The sequence below is a fragment of the Lepeophtheirus salmonis genome, chromosome 11, assembly GCF_016086655.4.
Source record: "Lepeophtheirus salmonis chromosome 11, UVic_Lsal_1.4, whole genome shotgun sequence".
Classification (NCBI taxonomy): Eukaryota; Metazoa; Arthropoda; class Copepoda; order Siphonostomatoida; family Caligidae; genus Lepeophtheirus; species Lepeophtheirus salmonis.
In genome coordinates, this window is record NC_052141.2 from 20,028,548 (window position 1) to 20,051,862 (window position 23,315).

General features: G+C 34.2%; 1 protein-coding gene across 1 annotated transcript; it reads left to right on the forward strand.

Annotated features, from left to right (window-relative positions):
• The first annotated feature begins 2,072 nt into the window (after positions 1–2,072).
• IleRS (Isoleucyl-tRNA synthetase) lies at positions 2,073–6,393 on the forward strand. The gene is made up of 3 exons (XM_040721182.2): positions 2,073–2,462; positions 2,517–4,275; positions 4,491–6,393. Exons 1-3 carry the CDS (start codon positions 2,257–2,259, stop codon positions 6,276–6,278), a joined length of 3,753 nt encoding a protein of 1,250 aa, XP_040577116.1. The 5' UTR covers positions 2,073–2,256; the 3' UTR covers positions 6,279–6,393.
• The last annotated feature ends 16,922 nt before the right edge of the window (positions 6,394–23,315 follow it).

Sequence of the window (23,315 nt, forward strand, 5' to 3'; positions counted from 1 at the left end):
GTCTCTTTCTCTATTTCTTTCCCTCTCTGTGACTTATATATTTTAGAGTGCGCCCTGATGAAATTTTATAAAGGGCGACGAGTACTCCTAAATATTTTTATGTTGTACAGTCTATAATAAATAAAATATACACAATTTCCCTACATTTTATTCATTATTATTATATATATATATGCCACGATCATCTTGCTACTCTAGCTTCCTTTGTACTTACTACATAAAATAGCCCGCCATATTGAAAAATAAATCTGGAATTTTTTTCTTTCTTTTTTTCTTCATATCATTGTATTGTTCAGAAAATACATTTGTGAGTGCATCAATACTAAATAAATGACGCCCCCTGCCGGAAATGCATAGCTCCTTACTCAATTTAGAAATGGATACATTATGTCTGTCCATGAGAGGGGAGATCAAAGAATATATTATATGTAGTAAAATACTGTTCATGATAAATTTAATTCGTCAGATTCAAAGTAAGCTAGATATCAAATTGTTCAGAATTTGAAATTTGTATATAAATTGATTCATCCCTTGTGGTGGATCAGTCTCGAAAAGACTGCAGTCTAATCTTGATAAATTTAGTCAGTCCTGTTAGGGCCAATCTTTTATGATAGCTACGCCATCTTAGCTATTGAAGTTGCATCATGAGTCATAACTAAAGGACTCCCTTGAGTCTTATAATCAAAATTCATAACCAACGTTCTTAAGATAACATTAGCCATATCTAGTGTTTGATGTGTCGTAGGACTCAACTAATAATAACTTAATAAGTCTTCTTTTTTTCTAGCTCCGGCCCCTTCTAGTCTTTATTCTAATCTGTCCAGTTGAATAAGACTTTTTTTTAATATATATATATATGGTTCCTCTCTTATCAATCAACGGTCCTAGCTATTGTATAACTCTTAGCTAAAATTGAATAACATAAAAATAAAGAAAATTACAAACGATAGCTAGAACGTAACAGCCACACATCTCCTACTATAAACTTCAGCTATATTTTCTCTTGAAAGAGGGTATGTTGAACAAATGACAGAGCATAGTTATTAAGTAACTACGTCATTTTAACTGTTGTAGATAAATACTCTGAAGGGCTTACAAATTTTAGTAGAACTGTACTAATAAGTAATAACCTATTACTTTTAGTCACTAATAGGTCTGCAGGCTTTTTTAGTGCCTTTAGAACAATTCGACACTAACAAAATAATATAGTATAATTATGAATATTGTATATTTGTCTAAATTTTGGGAGTGTAAGTTAAAAAGTAAAGTATGTGTTGGTGACTTTGAAAGACGGCATATTATCTGCTCACAAAGATAGTTTTTATAGTTATTTAGATCACTATAATGCTCCTTCCTCGCTAATAGGTTTGAATTTTATAAATATGGTTAAATAATTAGTAAGAGCACTAATATCTTGGAGGTTACCAGATTATAGAGTATTTTCACTGACTTCATAAACTCTATCATACTTGAAGGAGACACTATTTTGGGGGCTCAAAGTTGATATTTTTAATACATAAAATGAACAATTTTCCAATCAATCTGTATTAAACTCCATTAAATGGCTTTCAAAATATAAAAAAAGACTTAAAATCTGCTTTGAATACTACTTGATGACAATGATAAACACTGATAATTGTATATAATCAAAGTAATATGGTTTAAAAATGGCTAGATTTGTACAATCTTTTTTTTTTTTTTTCTTATTTAGTGACATTCATGAAACAATGGTTCAATATTTTCCTTAATATTAAAGAAAAAAAGGTTTTCAACCTTATAAAACATGGTTGTTTAGGCCCCCAATATAGTCAACATCAACAATGGACTTCACGTGAAAATACTTATTAGTTATTATTAGGCATGAAAGGGATACATTTGTGATAGAGAGTAAAGCGCAAGTCCTTATACATGATGGTGCGATTTTAACATGATTCCTTAATATTAACGTAAAAAATGTTTCCATGGTTAAAAAACTGGGTTGTTTAGTCTCCCGAAAATAGGTTAATTACATAAAAAAACTATGTTGAATTAAAATTTAAAGAGATTGGAAAGGCTGATGAGGAATGCAATCCAACACTATTCATCCCTAATGTCTATGATGACGTCATATTTGAGACGTCATTTCCCCTCTTGCAACATCTTATTAAATTATTACAGTGTTCCGAGATTCTTAAGTTGTTATTTTTATTAATTACAAATAGCCCTGGGAATACGTTACCCGAGAATACCTAATTAAAAGTATATTATCTGGAGAGGATGGAGTCGCTGCCCTCAACGATGAATTTCCCGCATGAGGAGGAGAGGATTGAGGCTTACTGGAAGGACATCCGTGCATTTGAGACGAGCTTAAAGATGTCCAAAGGAAAGCCTCGCTATGTGTTCTTTGACGGTCCTCCGTTTGCTACGGGGCTTCCTCACTACGGGCACATTCTGGCTGGAACAATCAAGGACATTGTGACGAGGTGCCTTTATTTTCCCCATTTGTAAATAATGAATTATTGTTAAGGTTTTGTTAGATACGCTCATGGACGTGGATTTCACGTGGAAAGGCGATTCGGGTGGGACACACACGGACTACCTGTGGAACACGAGATTGACAAACTTTTAGGAATTAAATCCTCGGAAGATGTGGCTAAAATGGGCATTGCTGCCTACAATGCGGAATGTCGAAAGATCGTGATGCGCTACTCACAGGAATGGGAGAGAACCGTGTCGCGTCTTGGGCGGTGGATTGACTTTAAAAACGACTACAAAACCCTCTACCCATGGTACATGGAGTCCATCTGGTGGGTCTTTAAACAACTCTGGGAAAAGGGTTTTATTTATCAAGGCTTTAGAGTCATGCCCTACTCCACTGGCTGTACGACACCTCTCGCTAACTTTGAAGCCTCGCAAAACTTTAAGGATGTGCAAGATCCATCCATTACAATTATGTTCCCCTTGGAAGACGAGCCGGAAACTAGCCTTCTTGCTTGGACGACAACACCTTGGACACTTCCCTCTAACTTGGCCTGCTGTGTTCATCCTGAAAGTACTTATGTAAAAGTCAAAGAAATTAAATCATCCAAACTATTTATTGTCATGGAAGTGCGTTTGTCTAGTGTGTTTAAAAAGGAGTCTGAGTATGAAATCTTAGAGAAATTTAAGGGCTCAGCACTCAAGGATAAAAAGTATAAGCCTCTCTTTGAATATTTTAAAAATATGAAGAGTAGTGAGCCGGGTAAGGGAGCCTTTAGAATTCTTGTGGATACATATGTGACTGAAGATTCGGGTACGGGTGTTGTACAACAGGCTCCTTACTTTGGAGAAGACGATTATAGAGTTTGTCTTGCGGCTGAAGTTATATATAAGGGACGGGATAATATTGTTTGTCCTCTTGATGATGCTGGGAGATTCGTAGATCCTGTTACGGATTTTAAGGGCCAGTACGTGAAAGATGCAGATAAGGAGATCATCATGACACTCAAAAAGAATGGACGACTCTATCATGCTACAACATTTAATCATTCATACCCATTTTGTTGGAGATCTGATACTCCACTTATATACAGAGCTGTTCCATCGTGGTTCATGAGAGTCCAGCACATGACCAAAACCCTACTTGAAAAAAATGAAGATACCTACTGGGTCCCAGATAGCATCAAGGAAGGAAGATTTGGTAATTGGTTGAGAGATGCCCGGGATTGGAATATTTCTAGAAATAGATATTGGGGAACGCCTATCCCAGTTTGGGCGTCAGAGGATGGGGAAGAGTTTGTTTGTATTGGTTCTATTGATGAATTAGAAAAACTCTCTGGAGTTCGTGTATCTGACTTACATCGTGACACGGTTGACTCAATTACTATACCTTCTGCTAAGCCTGGAAATCCACCACTGAAGAGAATAACAGAGGTATTCGATTGTTGGTTTGAATCTGGGTCCATGCCTTATGCACAAGTTCATTATCCTTTCGAAAATAAAAAAGATTTTGAGGACAATTTTCCAGCAGATTTCATTGCTGAGGGCGCAGATCAAACGCGTGGATGGTTTTATACTTTACTGGTTCTCTCAACGGCTATTTTTAACAAGCCTCCATTTAAAAATCTCATCGTAAATGGTATGGTACTCGCATCTGATGGACAAAAAATGAGTAAGCGAAAAAAGAACTATCCTGATCCAATGGACGTTATTCACAAATATGGAGCTGATGCACTTAGGCTCTATCTCATCAATAGTCCTGTTGTTAAGGCCGAAAGTCTCAGGTTCAAAGAAGACGGAGTCAAAGATATTTTAAAGGTCTTTAATTAATTAATATTATTATTTTAATTATTACCATCAATACTCGGATTTCAAAATTCTTATTTGTTAGAGAAGATTTTTGTTTTCCAATTACTTTTTTTTTATTTTCATATTTATTGACAAATGAGTCCAATTACGTACTAAACTATTACTTTATATAATTAATGCTCCTTTTCCTTTAGTTTTAATGTCATATAAATTTGTATCTACAGGATGTATTTCTTCCATGGTTCAATGCCTTGAGATTTTTAAATCAAACCATTGATGTGTATACTGCAGATTCTGGCCAATCATTTAGATGGAGCTCACTTAACTATGGAAGGTCGTCAAATGTTATGGATAAATGGATTTTGAGTTTTACTCAATCCTTACTTCAGTTTGTTCAAAAGGAAATGGCAGCGTATCGACTCTACACTGTACTGCCCAAGATGATGAATTTCATTGATAACTTGACGAATTGGTATGTGAGAATGAATCGTAAAAGACTAAAGGGAGAGGGAAATGAATGCGAGGATCGTTTGGCAGCCATTGAAACTCTATTCTCCGTTCTTTTGGCCATGGTGCGTCTTTTTGCGCCCTATACCCCATTTTTAACTGAAAGAATGTTTCAAAATCTGCGTCCTTACATTTGTGAAACGTCTGATAATGAGCTTAAATCCTCAGACTCTATTCACTATGTCATGTTACCTAATCCCAATGAAGGTTTGATTGATATCAATATAGAACGATCTGTCTCTAGATTGCAGTCCGTTATTGATGTTGGGCGTATTATTCGTGATCGTAGAACAATGCCTCAGAAATATCCGCTTCCTGAGGCAGTTATTATTCATACAGATCCGGTATGTCTTCAAGATATTAAATCTCTTGAGCAATATATCAAGGAAGAGCTCAATGTTAAAACTGTTACACTTTCATCAAATAAAAATCAATATGGAGTTAAATTAAGAGCTGAGCCTGATCACAAAATTCTAGGAGCTCGTTTAAAAGGAGAATTCAAAGCTGTTATGAAGGCAATCAAGGAATTAAAAGATGAAGAATTATCTGAATTTTTAAAGACTGGCATTCTCACAGTTCTTGGTCACCAAATTGAGCCAAATGAAATAAGAATCTTGTATACATTTGATTCCTCGGCGGATTCTAGTCTTGCTGAAAAATATGAAGCACATTCAGATAGTGATATATTAGTTTTATTGAATTGTACACCTGATCAATCTATGTTGGATGAGGGAATCGCTAGAGAAGTTGTCAATCGTGTCCAAAAACTTCGAAAGAGCTCTAATCTCACGCCTCAGGATGATGTTACGGCCTATTGTGAGATTACTCCAATTGACCATGCATTAGTGCGTATTATCAATGAATATTCTGAATATATTGAGAGCCCTACCAAATCCCCCATTCGACTTTTCTCCACTATGCCTGTTGGATCAAAAATCATAGGGGTATCTGATGCTCATGAAATTAAGGGTGCTAAATTAGTCATTAAATTGGCTGATGGCTTTCCCTCCGACTATTCTAGAAATGTCCCTGCAGTTAATAATGGAGTCCCGAAGACTCCTTTTGTTAATTTGGTTCATGGTTCCATGAGAGGAGCATTGCTATTGAGTAATCCTTCCAACGGAAAATTGATATCATTTGATCAACTTGCTACTGAGATTCGTTTTGTTTTTGATCTCTCTGGGGTTGAAGAATTAAAACTGTTTGTTGGAGGTGAGTCTTTGAGTGGTGTATCCAAGGATTTGAATGGGAAAACAATTTTCATAAATGGTTCTGGATCTGCACTTGAAGGATCCTGCTGTAAGTTTCTTAACGTGACGGATGGGTCAAAGACAGCATCATTCCTTCTTGAGAATCCTGTTGGAGAAGACATAGTGTCATTTGTTCCTGAATTAACTCATAAAATCTTTAAAAAAAGACAACTATATCGCTCCAAAGACCGAAAAGAGGTTATTCTGTCGAAAAAAGACATTTTGTCGATGAATGGAAATACTGTTTTCGTGTAATTCTTGCCTTCACCAATGTTCAAATCATTTTATGTAATCATTCAATTCTTGACTTGACTTCATAAGAGCGTTGAATATGAAAAAATATACCTACTTAATTGTTGCATTCATTTGACGCAATGTTTAAAACTACTCAATTCCTGTTAATTTTCCCCTTCCTATAAAGGTATGCAGTCCTAAAATAATGAAGACATATTGTATAAACTTCCAATTAACTATAATTAATTATTTCTGTTGGTTCTATTGAACTAATCTAATCTGTATATAAGTAATAGATTTTGTGTGCGTGTGTCCTTTATGGGTGCCCACACTGTTGAACATAGGAGGGTAAAATTTTGAACCTGTAAGACGCGGGTGCAGATTTTTTCAATATAAGTGGGGCTTATTTTTTGCCCAAAAACAGAAACTTTTTTAGCTCAAGGGAGTTTGATTTGTAAATCAAAAATTGACTGGCGGCATAAGAAAAACTGTACGAATAAAAATGTTTTCTTAATTTATTTAAGATTAAAAAAGTTATGGGAAAAAACAGAAAACGGAGAAAATTGAGTTTCCTTTTTTTTCAGGTGCGAAAAAAAAAAGATTTTCAATGGAATATTGGATTCGTAGATAAAATTAAGTTTGTAGAAATTTGTCTGGAGATCCATTTGCATATGAATTTGACGCATAGAAATTGGTTTTTAACTGAAATATCTGACATTTTCTGAATAATTTTTCAATTTTTTTTTATTTATGCAAAGTCAATTTTTAAGAAGACATGCCACAAAATTATGGATTTTGGACATAATATTTAAAACCTTGAACTAACGATACATAAAATTTTCAATTTCTGGAACATTTTATTACATTTAGTTTTGCAATTTTGCAAAAATTACATCTTTATAAAAACACACGGGATTTACATCATTGTACATACGTATTGAAATATATTGATGAAAATCCAGTGTAGAATGGGCATTTAAAAAAAAAAAGAAACCAAAATCAATATGGTAACCCTGACAATTTGAAAATTGTTTAGGAGGAGAGAAAGAATAATGGTCTTGATGTTTCATTAGATCAGCTACAATCAGCTGTGACAAGGAAAGAAGGAGAAAAGGATATTTGCTAGAATTACTCCGATATCGACCCCAAATTCTACTCTGATTCCAACAAGGACTTAATAACTCTGCATTAAATCTTCTAGATTATGCTCCGGCTTTTATGTGCACACACAATCAGGCTTTGAATATAATTGAATCTATTTAGGAAAGGATGTTCACTACTCAGGAATAAAGCATTAGACCAAGTAGCGCATCGAAGTCCAACGTCATCAATAGCTGAAAAATGTCTTGGTCAAAATTTACTTTTTTTGTCCACTAGAGGTATTATTTTTTCCAGCATTTTGCAGAATAATTTCCTGTTCTTCCGTCCATGAGACAAGTCGTTTATTGTTTCTTCATTATTTGTTGTATACTTTTTGTGTGAACCCAGAACAATTATGGAGAAGGAATTGGCATTCTGTTGCAACATTGTTTACACTTCGTCTAATTAATATTATCTATGTATACGAATTAGATTATTTCACACTAATATGAAATAACTAACTTGAATTTTTCTAAACTGTTTAACAAAAACATGGTTTCTTTTGTTTTAGAGTTATAAATTGAAGAAGACCGAAGTGTTCTACCTCTGGTCTCAGGCTTTCTAACAGACCCAAGCATCTCTGAATCTCTCTTTAAGACACTTTTTCTTTCCTGAACAGAATTCTTGCTAAGTACTCGATTTTGAGTTGAGGGAATCTTTTTTTAAATTCAACTTAAAGCCTAACGACGTAAAACCAAACATGGTTAAGCAAATATCTCTTTAAGATATCACTTCGGATGAGCTTTATAAAATAATCATTAAATCATGTTTCACTAAATTTTTGTTTTGATCGATATAAGATTTTTAAAGTCTAATATCTCAGCCAGGAATGCTGAATCTATAATCTTGGGGTAATATCGTTGTGTATATTATCATTGTGAGACAAACACTTTGTGGGTAATATCATCGTGAAGCAGTATGATTGTGAGTAATTTCAATTCAAGACAACATTACCGTGTGCAATTTCGTTGCAATTTATATTATATTAGGAAGATAAAAACTATTGAATGATGAAGAAACATGTCCGGATAGAACCCTTCCAATCTAAAAGACACCCTGGCCCACAGGTTGTGTAGGTGAACTGCTGGACCCAGAGGCAAGTTGAATTTATCCCCTGCGCTTTCTTGAGCATCAAGGTACCCTTTTAATATCCTAAAATACACCCCGGCCCACAGGTTGTAGAGGTGAAGTTCTGGGCCCCGAGGCAGTTTAAACTCTACCACTGCCGCGTTTATAAGCACCGAGGAACCCTTCTAACATGCTATAATATACCCCGGCCCACAGGTTTTACAGGTGAAGTTATAGATCATGAGTCAAGTTGAATTTATCAGCCGCTACTTCCCTGAGCATCAATGTACCCTTCAAATATACCAAAATACACCCCTGCCCACAGGCTATAGAGGTGAAGCTTTGGGCTCCAAGTCAGTTTAAACTCTACTGCCGCCACTTCTCTAGCCTCCAAGGAACCCTTCTAACATGCTATATTATACCCCTGGCCCATAGGTTGTACAGGTGAAGTTATGGACCCCGAGGGAAGTTGAATTTATCTACTGCTGTTTCCCTGAGCATCAAGGTTCCCTTCTATTATCCCAAAATATACCTCAGCCCACAGGTTATGCAGGTGAAGTTCTGGGCCCCAAGGCACGTTGAATTTATCCATCGCCGCTTCCGTGAGCATCAATGTACCCTTTTAATATTCCAAAATGCCCCCCGGCTCACAGGATGTACAGTTGAAGTGCTGGATCCCTAGGCAGTTTAAAATCCACCGCCGCTGCGTTTATAAGCAGCAAGGAACCCTTTTAACATCCTATAATTTACTCCAGTATACAGGTTGTGTAGGCGAATACACCTTACACATATGACTGAGGTCTTGGGACGGGTCTAACTATAAGTACCTGTATAAATCTTCTAAATTTGTTTTATATTAACAGTACTTTTGATTTAAAACTCTTAACCATTTGCATAGTTCCATTTTGTAAAACTAGAAAAGTTGCTGGAAAGGATATTAAAGAAGCTTATTGTCATAGATTTCATCTTGTTGTAATTGTAATTAATCATAGTACCTATGAGTAAAGATGGGCTGTTTGGTCAAATAAATTACTGTTTTGAGATTAGAAAAAGAAAACAGTTGTTGCATTTCCTTTTTCTTCTTTCTTTTTTTGTTGATTATTTATTAATAATTCTTGTACAACATCTCCCTCTAATAAAGACTATATTACTTGTGTGCCACTTTCCTTATTGTAATATAAAATACAATTACCCCCTCTTGGAACCAAAACCTTTTCGAAAGGCCTCTGGAATATAGTTAAAAAAAAAAAGAAATTAGTCACCAAGTATATCAATTTATATTTAACATCATATATTATATAAACATTGAACAAAAAAGATAAATATATACAGTATATATATATCGTATTCGAAACCAAAAAGATAAATATATATTCATATTCGAATATTTATTTTTTCAAAAAATTAATATCAATAAATATTAAATATAGTACACACAAGCCAACAAAATTTTTGTTTAAAAATATATATAATAAATATAAAAAAACTTAAATTGTGGGCAATACCCTCTCAAGAAGTATAATATATTGCCTTGATTATCGAAACCATGCACTGTTCTTTGGACCCTGAGAGTAGTGTCTTTATATTTTTCTTTTTTGTAGGAATTACTCCCCCATTTTTTCAATTTAGACACTTTTCCTTCTTTTTTTTTTATCTTGCCATTTTTTCCCTAAAATCGAAGGTACATGGCAAGCTAGCAATGGCAATAAATAAATCACAAGGTCAAATATTTGAAAAAGATTCTGTATATATTTACCAAAATCAGTATTTTCCCATGGGCAAATATGTTAGATGTTCAAGAGGAGGAGGTTCAGGTTTGATTATATTTACTACATCAAATGGACAGAAAACAACAATTATGAAATATTCCCTGATTACTTCGAAGTTATTGAAGTTGTAGTCAACTGTTTTCAACCAAGTTCCCTAGCGTGTGACAATAGGTGCTGGAGGTAAGGGAATTTGCTAGGAAGCAGGTAAATTCCGTTTTCTTAGCCCGGCATTCAAAATCATTTTTTTTTTTTTGATTTCTCAAATAGGCTCGTTTGTCATTGGGAATTATTTACGAGCAAGTTCAGCCACGTTATGGAGTCCATGAGCTACACAAATGATATGTTTAAATTGGGGTTAGCTTCTCTTGAGGTCTTTGCCCGCTTTTTTATAGTAGGACGCTCCATCCGTGATGAAAACATTTAACTTATTTTCATCAAAGTCCAAAGGGGCCATCCATAAATTACATCGGCATTTTTAACCTCCCCCCCTACCCATGTCGTTTAACATCGTTTTTACACCTCCCCCCTATCAAAACAATGTCGTTTTTTGTTATCTCTCCCCCATTTGTTAAGTTATCATTAAACATTTTCCGAACCTTCAAGAACTATGAATGTATAAAATCGTTGATAAGATATAGGATAGAATATCAAAATATAGATTTCTTAATTGATTGGAAATATATACAAAGGATAATAAATTCTAGAGGATAACGAATAATTTCTATTTTAATAAAACTGAAAGATGGCTTAAAATATTTTCATAATAAATTGCGTAATTAAAAGTTCATTAGGACTTTTACTTTAAATTTGGATCCTTATAAATACTTCATATGATGCCTTGCTTTATTTATTTTCCTCTGGTCTTTATATATATATATATTTTTTTTTTTTTTGTATAATAAATACAAAACTGAGATAAAATATAGAAATGAATAAAAAAATTTCAATGATCAAGCATCTTCAAATGGTGATAATAAATGTTGTTCTAAATTTTATACTATTGGCAATACATCATGTAAATTATTTTCTTTGGCAAAATTGGGATCATTTTCATCATTCTCATTATGAGATTTAAGGTGACGCGCTTTATTGCAGTGTGGGAAGGCCAAGATAAATTGCATTTTGAAAAAATACATTCTTCTAATTTGGACTGCATTGAAGGGCAGTAAGAGTCAAAAGGCATTGGTTTAGGGATTCAATTTTCCATTAAATGTAATTTGGTTAAAAGACGCTTTTGCAGAGACAAAAAATTGAAATTTGACAAATCATGAAAATATACTGGGGTCTCCACAATTTCTAATCCCCTTCTGCCATACTTGTAGACTAAAAGAGGTGGCAAAATCTGTCCGGAAAAACACGATTCCGATTTGTTTGAAAAGGCTCACAGCACTTTTTGTCGAAGCATTTAACTATTTGCAATGCATAACGCGATTGTAATACATGCATTGAAAGCCACTTAGCACTTGGTTCCTCAGGAATAAATTCAGAGCCTTTTTTAAGTGGCAAACAGTCAACTAATTAATTATCAATGGCAATGTTTGACCAGATTCATTCAGATGAGAACCATAAGTGTCATGGGGTAGAATCAAACTAGATAAGTCATCACTTAATTTTCCTCCTTTCTACTTGGTTAAAAGTGGAGAGTCCAACAGCGTTAGCTCCATGTATCAAACATCAAGCTTGAGCTCTTTGAACAAACTGACAGAACAATCTAATGGCTTTACATTCCTTGGAGCCTCCTAGAAAAAATATATTGTCAAATATAAGATTTGATACGATAACATCATTGATCTAAGTGATCAAATTAGGCAATTTAATAGTAATCATGTGAAACATGTGAATAGTAAAACTGTAGATTATAAGTTGGTTTAATTATATTTGATAACTTCTAATTTGAGGGAAAAAACTACTTCAAGAAATATTATTAAAGAAGTACCCCATCAGTTTCAACAACCAAAATAAGTTTTTTTATTAATCCCGATATGAAAAGGTTCCTTAAGTCAAAAGCATGTGTAAAGGCAGTTGAGAAATCATGTTTTCCATTTCTAATAAAGGTTTTTCACGAATAGGACACTTCTCCATCTTCCAAGACCTTACAATCAGCATAAACAGATGGAATTAGTGTATGTCTTGTGCCAACTGCAAAGATATGATCTGGGAGTCTGAAGATTTGCTACTGCAAGTCCTAATGGTCCTTTAGCTTTATCATCGTTAGAGAAATAATTAATAGCGTCAGGTCTAAATAGTGGATTAAGGTCCTTTATATCATAATTGAAAGATTTTGCAAACATTCTGTCAGTATTGCTCTTCCTCAAGCTGTTCTTAAGTCTAAAATAATAATAATAATGATAAGTCGAGTTACCGGGCCGTGCAAAATTATTTACCGATGATGTAAATATACTTTTTAAGAGGTTTGGTGGCAACCAATCTGATTGTTTCGTATTGTTACTGTTAAAATAAACAAAAATCCTTCCTGTGAGAGCGTAACAACTTCCACACGTGAGACCATGTCCAATCAGGAAACAAAGAGGATCGAAATTGCAGCCCTCCTCCGAGCGGGAGTGCGTCATAACAATATTAAGGAACAGGCTGGGGCCTCGTTGAAGACAATTTAAAACGTTTCCAAGCGCTTGGAGGCTGGGGGTGATCTCAAGCATTCCCCTGGGGCTGGCAGGAAGCCCACTGTCTCAACAAGGCAAGTAAAGGCAGTGTTCAAGAGGACTCCCAACAGGTCCATTGCCGACATGGCCAGAAAGATGGGAACGTCGAGATCAACTGTTTCAAGGGCATTGAAAAGGGCTGGAGGAAAGTCCCTGAGGCGTACTGAACGCCCTCTGCTAACTGAACGTCAGCGAGAAGTCAGACTTGAGCGTGCCAGAAAATCTTGAATGATATCAAGAGCTCATCTGGACGCATCATCATTTTTTCAGATGAGAAAACTTTTACGGTCGATCTTGTTTTCAACAGGCAAAATGACCGTGTTGTGAGCTTTGGAGATGTGCAAGATAAGCACCGCTATGTGGCAACAACAAAGCACCCTGCTTCAGTGATGATGTTGGGTCTCGTGGCCTCCAACGGGAAGGCCATGAAGCCAAGGTCTTCCGTGGATCAAATCCATAGTCGGCAACTCTCCTTGGGTTTTTCAACAAGATGGAGCACCCGCCCACGCTTCCAAGAAAGCTCAGGAGTGGCTCAAGGACAACATGAACTTTTGGCCCTAGGACTACTGGCCCCTCAGAGCCCAGATCTGAACCCACTAGACTTTTCTATCTAGGCGCACGTGGAGATCAAGGCCTGCAAAAAACGACACAAGAACATAAATTCCTTATAGGGCTATTGTCAACAAGGCCTGGGCCTCCATGGACGCCGATTACATCTAGCAAGTCTGTGGCAGCTTCAGACGTCGCCTGACCAGTGTCATTGAGTCAAATGGTGGGTGGCTACATTGATTAAGTTTGATCACAAACTATTTTATTATTCTAAAAATTTATGAATAATGGTTTCTCAAGTCATTCGAAATGTCATTATTGTCCGCGATATGTTCTGAACAAAAATTGGTAAATAATTCAGCACGGCCCGGTATTTGAAAAAATCGTATGAAATTAAGTGCACTTGAATTTTTAATTCTCAAAAAAAATAATTATTTTACTTAATGAATGAATATAAGGTTACCTTAAAAGCTTCACTGGCATTGTTTGAGCATGACGCTTGTCCTCTAGTGTATTTGCTCTTTGAGATAAGGAGAACTTCTTGACAAACGAAAACCCATTCTCATTACTCAAATCATCAAGAGTTTGAACGCTTCGAATCATTTCCGTTCTCTGTTTCTCATCAGATGAAGAACTGACTATATCAAATATCGTCGATAATGACTGAGGTTGATCTATTTCCAATCTTGGTGCACCATGAATTCCTCTATTGATGGATTTGAGAGTGGCAGCAGCTTCTGAGTTACTCTCACAGAGATTTTTATTATCATTTTTTACTCTAATCCTTCTGTTTCTTTGCCATTGAGCATCTGATTCTAGTAGTCCCTTCAATTTTTTCTTCTTTTTTTCATTTTCACAATATAGCTCTTTTTACTGAATTTCTTAGTAGTTTAAGATTATAAATTTGCTCATTAATCAGATTTATTTCCTATTTCAAATTTTCTTGAGCAGGGTTGACGCTTTTGAAAATACTATAGTTAAGCTTGATATCCATTGTTGGACAGATTTCCATTCTATATTTTTATCTTCTTGAACATTAGGTCTATACAACAATGATGAGTTAGCACGAAATTGAGACCAAAAAATTCATTTTCTTTGCCTTGATACAAGCAGATTCAATTTGCAACTCAGATATTTTCTGTGCCACAATTCAAGATCATGCTTGACTTTATTCCACAGCCCTTGAGCACCTTCAAAATGTCCTTTCTTACTTTGGTCCGGATGGGCATTTCTAAAGGCTTCGCAAAATTTGTTATATTTTTCATAATTGTCGTCTCTCTTATTCATGATGGCTTCATAGATATCTCTATTGATTGCATGTAAAAATAATAAATTGCTCTATCATGTACTTTTATAAAACTATATAGTTTTAATACGGTCGAAAACTAGTTTATAAGCTATACATTATAATTTATAACTAGCAAGGCGTTTTTAACGCACGCTCCTTTTCATTTAACTCTACTACTGATTATTTCTATAATGCTAATATATACATCGTTATTTTTCAAATCACCCCTTCCCCTTGTCGATAAAAATCTTCTTTTAATGCACCCCCTCCCTCCTCCTACCTGCTGACAAGGATGCCTCCAAATCATGAGTAAGTTGAGTACTCTGTACGACAAAATTTGCAACATTAACGGCAATAGCAACTTTTATGTCTGTCATGTTGATTGGATAAGGACGATCCAAGAAACATACATCCAAAGGACCCCTAAATATAACTCTCATTGATCGTTCCCGGTTGTCTTTAGTTCCATCAACAGCTATAAAATATCTCAAATTTTCCTTTTCATTTTGGAGATTACATCCTTCCTGACAACCTCCATAAATTAATGTAGAGTCCCTCTACCAGGGACAGTTCTATCGGCATATTTCTTCATAAACTTTGAGAAAAAGGGGTTCTCCACGATGAAAAAAGGTATTTTACAGGAAACTAGCACCTATACGAGGTCGGTGTTAAAGTTGTCAGAATCATCATGAGTCAAATGTTGTTTGTATGCATTCCTATTCTTGATGTGGGACGAGGAGATTAAGTGTCATTTAACATTAGATGGGATGGCTGTAAGAGTACTTACACCGGCATAAACTACAAAATATTTTGTTGTCGTCTGATAATTAGCTCCAAATTTCATGGCCTTAATTAATTTCAATCCAGGTGTAGGGATACATTTTTTCGGCATTTTACTAATTTTATTGTACAAGCTCAAAGGTACTCGGCGAAAAATAGATTAGTTGAGGAGATGTTAGCAATACAATAATTCGAGAAAGAATGAACAAATAAGGAAAAAGGGAAATTCTACTTACTGTTTTCCTTTTCTAATCTCAAAACAGTAATTTATTTTACCAAACATCCCAGCTTTAGATATTGTTAACGTAGATTTGAATTGTGGAAAGAGGAAGAAAAGAAAGATAAAATGGTATTATTAAATTGATGATTATCGATGGATGAGAAAAAGTAGGAGTGAGTTGTCTAGACGATAAAATTGAGAAGGAGCAATGAAGGGATTTACTTGTATTTTCCAAGGTATAAATAATATCAACAGATTCCATTTCTACTCACTATTAAAGATTTATAATGAAGTCATTTTTAATCCATAAACACCATAAATCATTTGTATCCGTCTCCCATCCATCAATTATCATCACCACCCATCTAAAGTGCCGATTGCCCACTCCAAAGCCCCCCTCTACAGCCCTACACAAAATCTACTATTTAGTGTAGAAACTGTATGACGTCACTAAATATCCTTCTTCAAAGTGGGAATAAAATGCCCGGGAATGCATTTTACGGGGAATGAATTTACTGGGAATGAAAAGACACGCGATGAATTTACTGGGAATGAAATTACCAGTCATGGTCTCATAGAGGATATGACTTAGCGTCATATTTTCGAAAACATGCAAGCTATTCAGATATTCAATGCTACTATCTCCCTCAGTAAAATTGTAATTTGTCCTAGGAGATAATAGGATTGTAATCTCTACTAGTAAATTATTGATTTTCCTAGGAGATATCATGATCATAATCTATCCTAACACAGATTACGATCATGATCTCTCCAAGGAGAATCAACGATTCTACTGGATTTCAATCTCTACTGCGACATATATATATATATATTGGCCATTTTATATTTGCATGAATAAATTTTGGCTATCATGTACGATAAGTGTGTTGACTCAAAAATTAGAATCCTTTTCGAGGCCATCTAGTCTAAGTTATAAAAGTATGACAATATTGTACTTGGCACTGTTCGAAAGAACTAAAAAAAGCAAAAACTTGATGTTTGTTTAGTTTTTTTTTGCGATCAAAAATGCCCGAGTAACCTGCAAAACTGTAGAGGGTCTGCGATCTCCTCTGTATACAAGTCAATCTCCGACAAGAAAATGGACGCATTTCTGAACAGGAGAAATGATCACTTCTTGGCTAAATTAAGAGCTAAGGCCGATGGAACTTTCAGTACCAAACATTCAGCTGAGGTCATCGGCCTTTAAGTCGTTGTGTCCGACAGCAGCAAGATGCCTCCCTACTTCTTTAAGGCCAACAAAAAAGTCTACACAGACGTCTACTAGAAGGTCCTCAGGTACCATTTCTTGTCATGGTTGAAGAGCAGGTCCCCTAGGGACAACTATGTCTTTACCCAAAATAGTGCCCGGCACGCACGTCCAAGAAGGTGCAGTATTTCTGCATGGAGAACATTTGTGCCTTCTGGCCGGCAGGCTTCTTGGCTTCGTCCTCACTCGACGCGAACCCTCTGGACTTTGCTGTTTGGTTCGTCTTCCACAGCAAGACAAGCAAGACTTATAACCCAAATGTCGATGCCCTGAAGGCTGTAATCACGGAGGAGTTGAACAACTTGTCCTCGGACTTCATCAAGGCCAGCAGTGCTTCTGATTGTCCCCATATTGAAGCCATCATTCAGAATGGAAGGGAGCATATTGAATAAAAAGTGTCACAAATTTTTGAATTATCAACTTTTGATTCAAAATTTTACCATAAAAATGTCACAAAATAAAAACATGTAGAATTGAAAATGACCTATAAAATTTTCTAATTTTTGAGTGGTCAACCTGTATATTTGAGAGATACGTAACTATTTTAATACATTGACTTAGTAAGGAGAACGCAATTTGGATACACCCATTTGATGTGCATCTTAAATTTAATACCCACAAAAATGTCATAAATCAAAGCATAAAAATATAAAACCCTAAGGTCTGCGCTTTTATTCTGGAGCTTTGCAATATTTTTTGCTTATACAAATTTTTTATGTCAAACTTAATAAAATATAAAAAATTGCTTAAAAGTTTTAGGCTTTTCTCCTTATTGCACTTTTGTGCATTTAATAGTTGACAACTGGGTCATTATATTTTAGGGTGACTCTTATTGTATATTTAAAAAATAATGTTTTTACACATAGATTTCATTCTCCCAGGCTTACCTCGTTACGTCGTTACCTCATAAATACAAAAATATACGATGATTATTGTTATTAGCATAAAGAACATTGATTGATGGAATTTGAATTAGTTAATCTTAAGTTGTGAACAATTATCAGCAATGACCAATAGGGCCTGTGTTTAGAGATAATATACGAAGGTAAAATTAAAAGTCCGTGCCAAATCCGAGAGATAACACTACCAGCGCGTTTCAAGGTTATGTTTAGTTAGTAGCAATTCTTGGAAGACAACACACCAACTTTCAGCCAGATCGGTCTATTTCTTTCTGTTTTGCATTCGGTTGAATCGAAGAACTGGTCGGAAAGATTATGGCGACTATCTTTTGGATTAGCTAGGAATAATCCTCATCCACTATCTGAAACAGGGGATAACAGGTGCGACACTGCACCTGTAATTTGGACACTGCACCAGCTCACACTTCAGCAGTTGTGGTCCCAAAATTAATGAAAATAGGGTTCCAACTCGAGATGCCCACAAAGCTAGCAATCATACGCAAATTTACTCTTCTCTCATCAATTACCATATGATGGATTTTATCAATAATTTCTGGAGTATTAACCTTAACAATGCGTCCAGAACGTTCAACATCACTTGTGCCAATATGACCACTCTGAAAATTTTGAAACCACTTATAAACCGTTCTAATCAATGGTGCAGAGTCCCACTAATGTTTATCAAGCTTGTTTTTAGTCTTTTGAGGCGTTTTGCCATTCAAAAAGTAATGTTTAATCAACACACGATATTAATTTTCGTCCATTTTTTGAAAAATAATTCCACTTCCTCGATTCAAGGGATTGCCAAAGAAAAAGAAATAGAATGATCTGGCTAAAAGTTGTGTGTTCTTCCAGGAGATACTACTAACTAAACATTAGCTCGATACGTCCCAGTAGTGACATTTATTGGACTTGGTACGGACTTTTCAAACTACCCTCGTGCTTAGAATGAGGATACTGAGCAATAGGAATGGAAAATCATTGATGTTGCGACAGCATGCATGATAAATAATGTAGTTGAACAAAAGAATAGAAAACATAGTCTTTCTATAAGCTCCAACAATTTTGCCAAATTAAAGGTAATTTGCATCAAATTGGTTATTATATGATGTCATTACTACACGTATATATTAATTAATAATATATATCACGTGGTTACCTTTATTATATCACGCAACCTTTCCTCCAAAAAGAAACAGAAAAAAGGCCTGAAATCATCTGGTAGTTAGCCAAGTAAGTCAATCATACCAAATGCTAGTTAACTCATAACTACTAACAGACTATGATTATCATATTACTTCTCTACAATTTTTAAAATGAATTACAGACATATCTATTCATAATATTAAAATTTTACATAGTATTCGATACACTATTAAAATATTGCATAGTAATATTTTATATTATATGCGTAACTATGCATTTTCATTTGTATATAATAGCCAACATTTCTTCATAGAAATAATAAAATAGCCAATATACAGGGTAGGGCAGTATGATATTTTTTTCTCAAAAGGCTATGTGATTATTTGTTGATATTCGTTAACGCCGTACTTTTACATAAACAAACTAAACTAATCATAAAGTCATTTCATCATCATGAGTGAACAACATGCAAAACGGCTGCATATCTCAGATCTCCTAGATGCTTTAGTTGATGTGATGAAGATTAAGAACATTGTTAATTGCTTAAGTTGGCCAAGATGAAAGAAATGAAAAAGACCTCTCCAGGATGTCAATTTTGTTGGGTATCATTTGTTATCAATGGACGGCATACTTTGATTAGTTTAGATTAATGAATATGATAAATATTAATATTTAATATTTCCATTTTTCTATTAAAATTTTAATGTTTCAATTTTTTTACAAAAAATTTACTTCTGTATGCAAAGCTATTTATTTTTAAAAATTTTCTACAAAAATTTATTAATTGAATTTTTCTACAAAAATATAACAATTGAATTTTTTTTTACAAAAAAAATTTGATATTTGAAATTTAATTTAATTTTTTATTCAGATATTTTTTTTTTCAGATTTTTTTTCTGTTGATATCTATGAATTTTTGAATTTTATATCCAAAAAATTTAACTTTTGAATAAAAAAGAAAAAGTGTATATTTGAAATTTAACTTTCGAATTAAAAAAAAAAAAAAACTTAATATTTGAAATTTAATTTTTTTTTAAAAACTGTGGATTTTGAAATTTTTTTCTGTAAAATTGAATATTTCCAAATAAACTTTTTAATTTTTGTCATTATATGTGGATTTTTCTGACATTTGAAATTTAATTTTTGTAATTTTTTGTAAAAACAAATTTACTTTAAAAAAAAAAAATATCAGAAAAATGTTATTTTTTCCAAATTTTTCTTAAAATGTAAATGTAACCCCCAACCCCCCCCTTGCAATTAAATCAGTGCGACAAAATGTTATCTAAGCATAAAATTGAAAGAACAATGTAGTCGTATTAATGAAATATTGCAGGCTTGCGCATATAACATGTAACGTCTATACAAGGAGCACTGTATATAGTGCTCCCTGATGTGTATCATATACATATTATTGGTATAAATCTAATAATGTAGTCGTATAAATGAAATCTTTTAAATATTGTATCATAAATCATAATTAATGTGCATTTTCAAGTTATATTATGATTTGAATAGAATCTAAACTCTAGTATGTTGAAATGCATTTTGTTTGTTTTTATTAATGAGGGCTAAGGAATTTAGTTTTTAATAATAATAGGGAAGATAAGACCACTAAAGCTCCTCCAGGAAAACAAAAGAAGCGTGCTCTGCTTGCCAGCTTGAACTTGCATCTGAAATCATCACATCCACTATTGCCGATGTTGTAAAGTTTGTGTGCAAGATGTACACCAAAAAGAAAAGAAAATCTGTAAATGAAGTGCGGTTCCAGTTGTTTTTTTACAAGTATAAACCAAAGAAAGCTGAGGAACGAATCACATGGGTGCAAAAGTTACAGTTCTTTACCAGCATGTTCAAGATCCCTTCGCGAAAACATACGTCGCACTCATTTATTTGCAAGACAGTGGCTTACTGCAACTAGTTCAAGCATAGCCAAATTTTCTCCCCAAGAGTATGAATAGAAGAATATAAATGGTTGCTACCAGTTGGTGTATTTACAATTCTTTTCCAAAACCATTGAATGTTGTGAAAAAAATGTAAATTTTACGGTTTTTTATGAAATTCTGACCTATGACTATACATTGGTGCAAGTTTTGTCCTTGTACCTTTTGGTACAGAGCTGTCCAGAGGCTATTTTCAGGGGTCTGGAGCCAGACCCAGGATCAGTGTTAACTTTGTCAAGCCTGACGAGACGAAATCCTTTCTTCAACGAAGCTTTTTTTCATGACAAAGACGAAAAGTTATTATTAATTGATATTCAGTTCATATTAAACTTTGTTTTGTGTTCGATAATTTGTTAATTACTTAAAATTGAGTTCACCATCTTTTAAGACGGAATGATTTTACAAAAAAGCATACGGACAATAAAAATATTAGTGCCAGTGATTAGAAACACTTTGTAAGAAATATTCATTTCATTTTTTCACGTGCTAATTATGAATTCACATGAAGTTTATACAAAAGCATCATATAGAAATTAACTGACTTTCCTAGTTCTCCATCTTCACAAGTTCGATTCCATGAGGTGTCTAATTTAAAAAAAAATACGTATAGAAAAGTTTCATTCTAATTCATTATTGTTATATTCGTTACTTTTTCCTCAGATTAACCCACCCTTCCAAAAAAAGAAAAATTTTGAAGAGGTATTTAGTGCCTATTTACTTAAATTAAGTCATTAGTCTTTGTCAGAGTTTCCTCAGTTGTCAGTTTCGTCGTAGAAATCTTTCATTTCGTCTCATTATCGTCTTGTCTCGTTTTAGTCAGAATTTCATCTTCGTCAGATTTTCGTCTTCGTCATGAAAAAAAAGAAGAAGCTTCGTTGACGAAATAATTTCGTCTTGTCAGGCTTGACGAAGTTAACACTGGGACAGAGGCACTATCTTCCAGGAAGATAGTGCAGAAGGTAAGTTACGAAAGGTTCAGCCTTGGCTAAAAGGATGACTCCAAACTTTAACGCTTAAAATGTTCAATCTAATCTTTACTTTTGGTAATTTTTTTGTAATTGACTTGTAGAAAAATGTTAAATATAATATTAGTATTACTCCCCGATTGAAACCCTTACTCTAGTTTTTTTCTTTAATCAAAAACTTTTTATTTCAGTTCAAAAATATGTTGCTTGACAATAAATGAAAGTTTGCCGGAATCTACAGAATTCAAAATCAAAGTAGATTTATCTTAAAGGGGTTTCAAATGTAAATTTTCAAAATGTTATTAAAGTAATGATTTAAAATGATGAATTTGCCCTTCGAAAACAAACTATAAACTTCAGTTTCTGTTTTGTGAACGACCATGTGGGAAGTTTCATTCGAATAATTAATTCATATAAAATATTATTCTTTGATTGATCCTTGGATACATATTCTTTTCGTCATTCGATCAGATTAATTTGTTACTTACTTCATATCATCTCTTCTACACTCATTTTGAAAAAAATAAAGTAAAAAAAAAAATCGAAAATGTCGATCAAATCATGGAAAATATCGAGATATACCATCATGTTATCACTCGTAATATTGCCACTTACTAAATCGACTATTTAACCATTTTCGACAATTTGCAGAAGGCTGGAAACAAAAAGAAACTTAAATAGGAGAGGAATCGTGTTTTATAAAGACAACACACGGCCGCACACATCTTTGATGACGCGCCAGAGGCTCCGGGAGCTCAGGAGGGAAGTTTTTATGTATCCAATCTACAGTACATCTAGTACCAATTTACCAACAACTGTTCTTGTCTTCAATGAAAAGCCATAAGGAAGTTAGATTCGTGTTGGCAACAAGTTATTCAACAGAACGGGCATACTTGGCTTAAATTGGACCAATGGAATATTTCTTATAAAGCATTGAAATAAAGCGAAAAATACGAAATTACTTTTTCCCCAACATAGAAATCCTTTTACGTCCTTAAAGTTAATATTCTGTCGATCTTTATTTAGGACCAAGGACTGCAGTCCAGTTCAGTCCTACGTATCCGTCCTAAAACTATTAAAGTTGGGTCCTTGATGAAGTCACTCAACTTTATTTCTTTTTTTTTTATAATCAGTTCTAGAACTGACAGAGTCTGAAGAACCGGTGCCAAGGTTCTAAGACTGAAATGGACCAAATAAGACAGGACTGGCACAACACTACTCAAAATCCTATTAACTAAATCAATTTCCTATGAATAAATTAATTATTGATTATATTCGGAACTCAGTGAGCGTAGTTCCTTTTATCTATGTAAATAGTACATCATTAACCTTTAAAGAAGTTTTAATCCATTAATTTGCCAAGGATC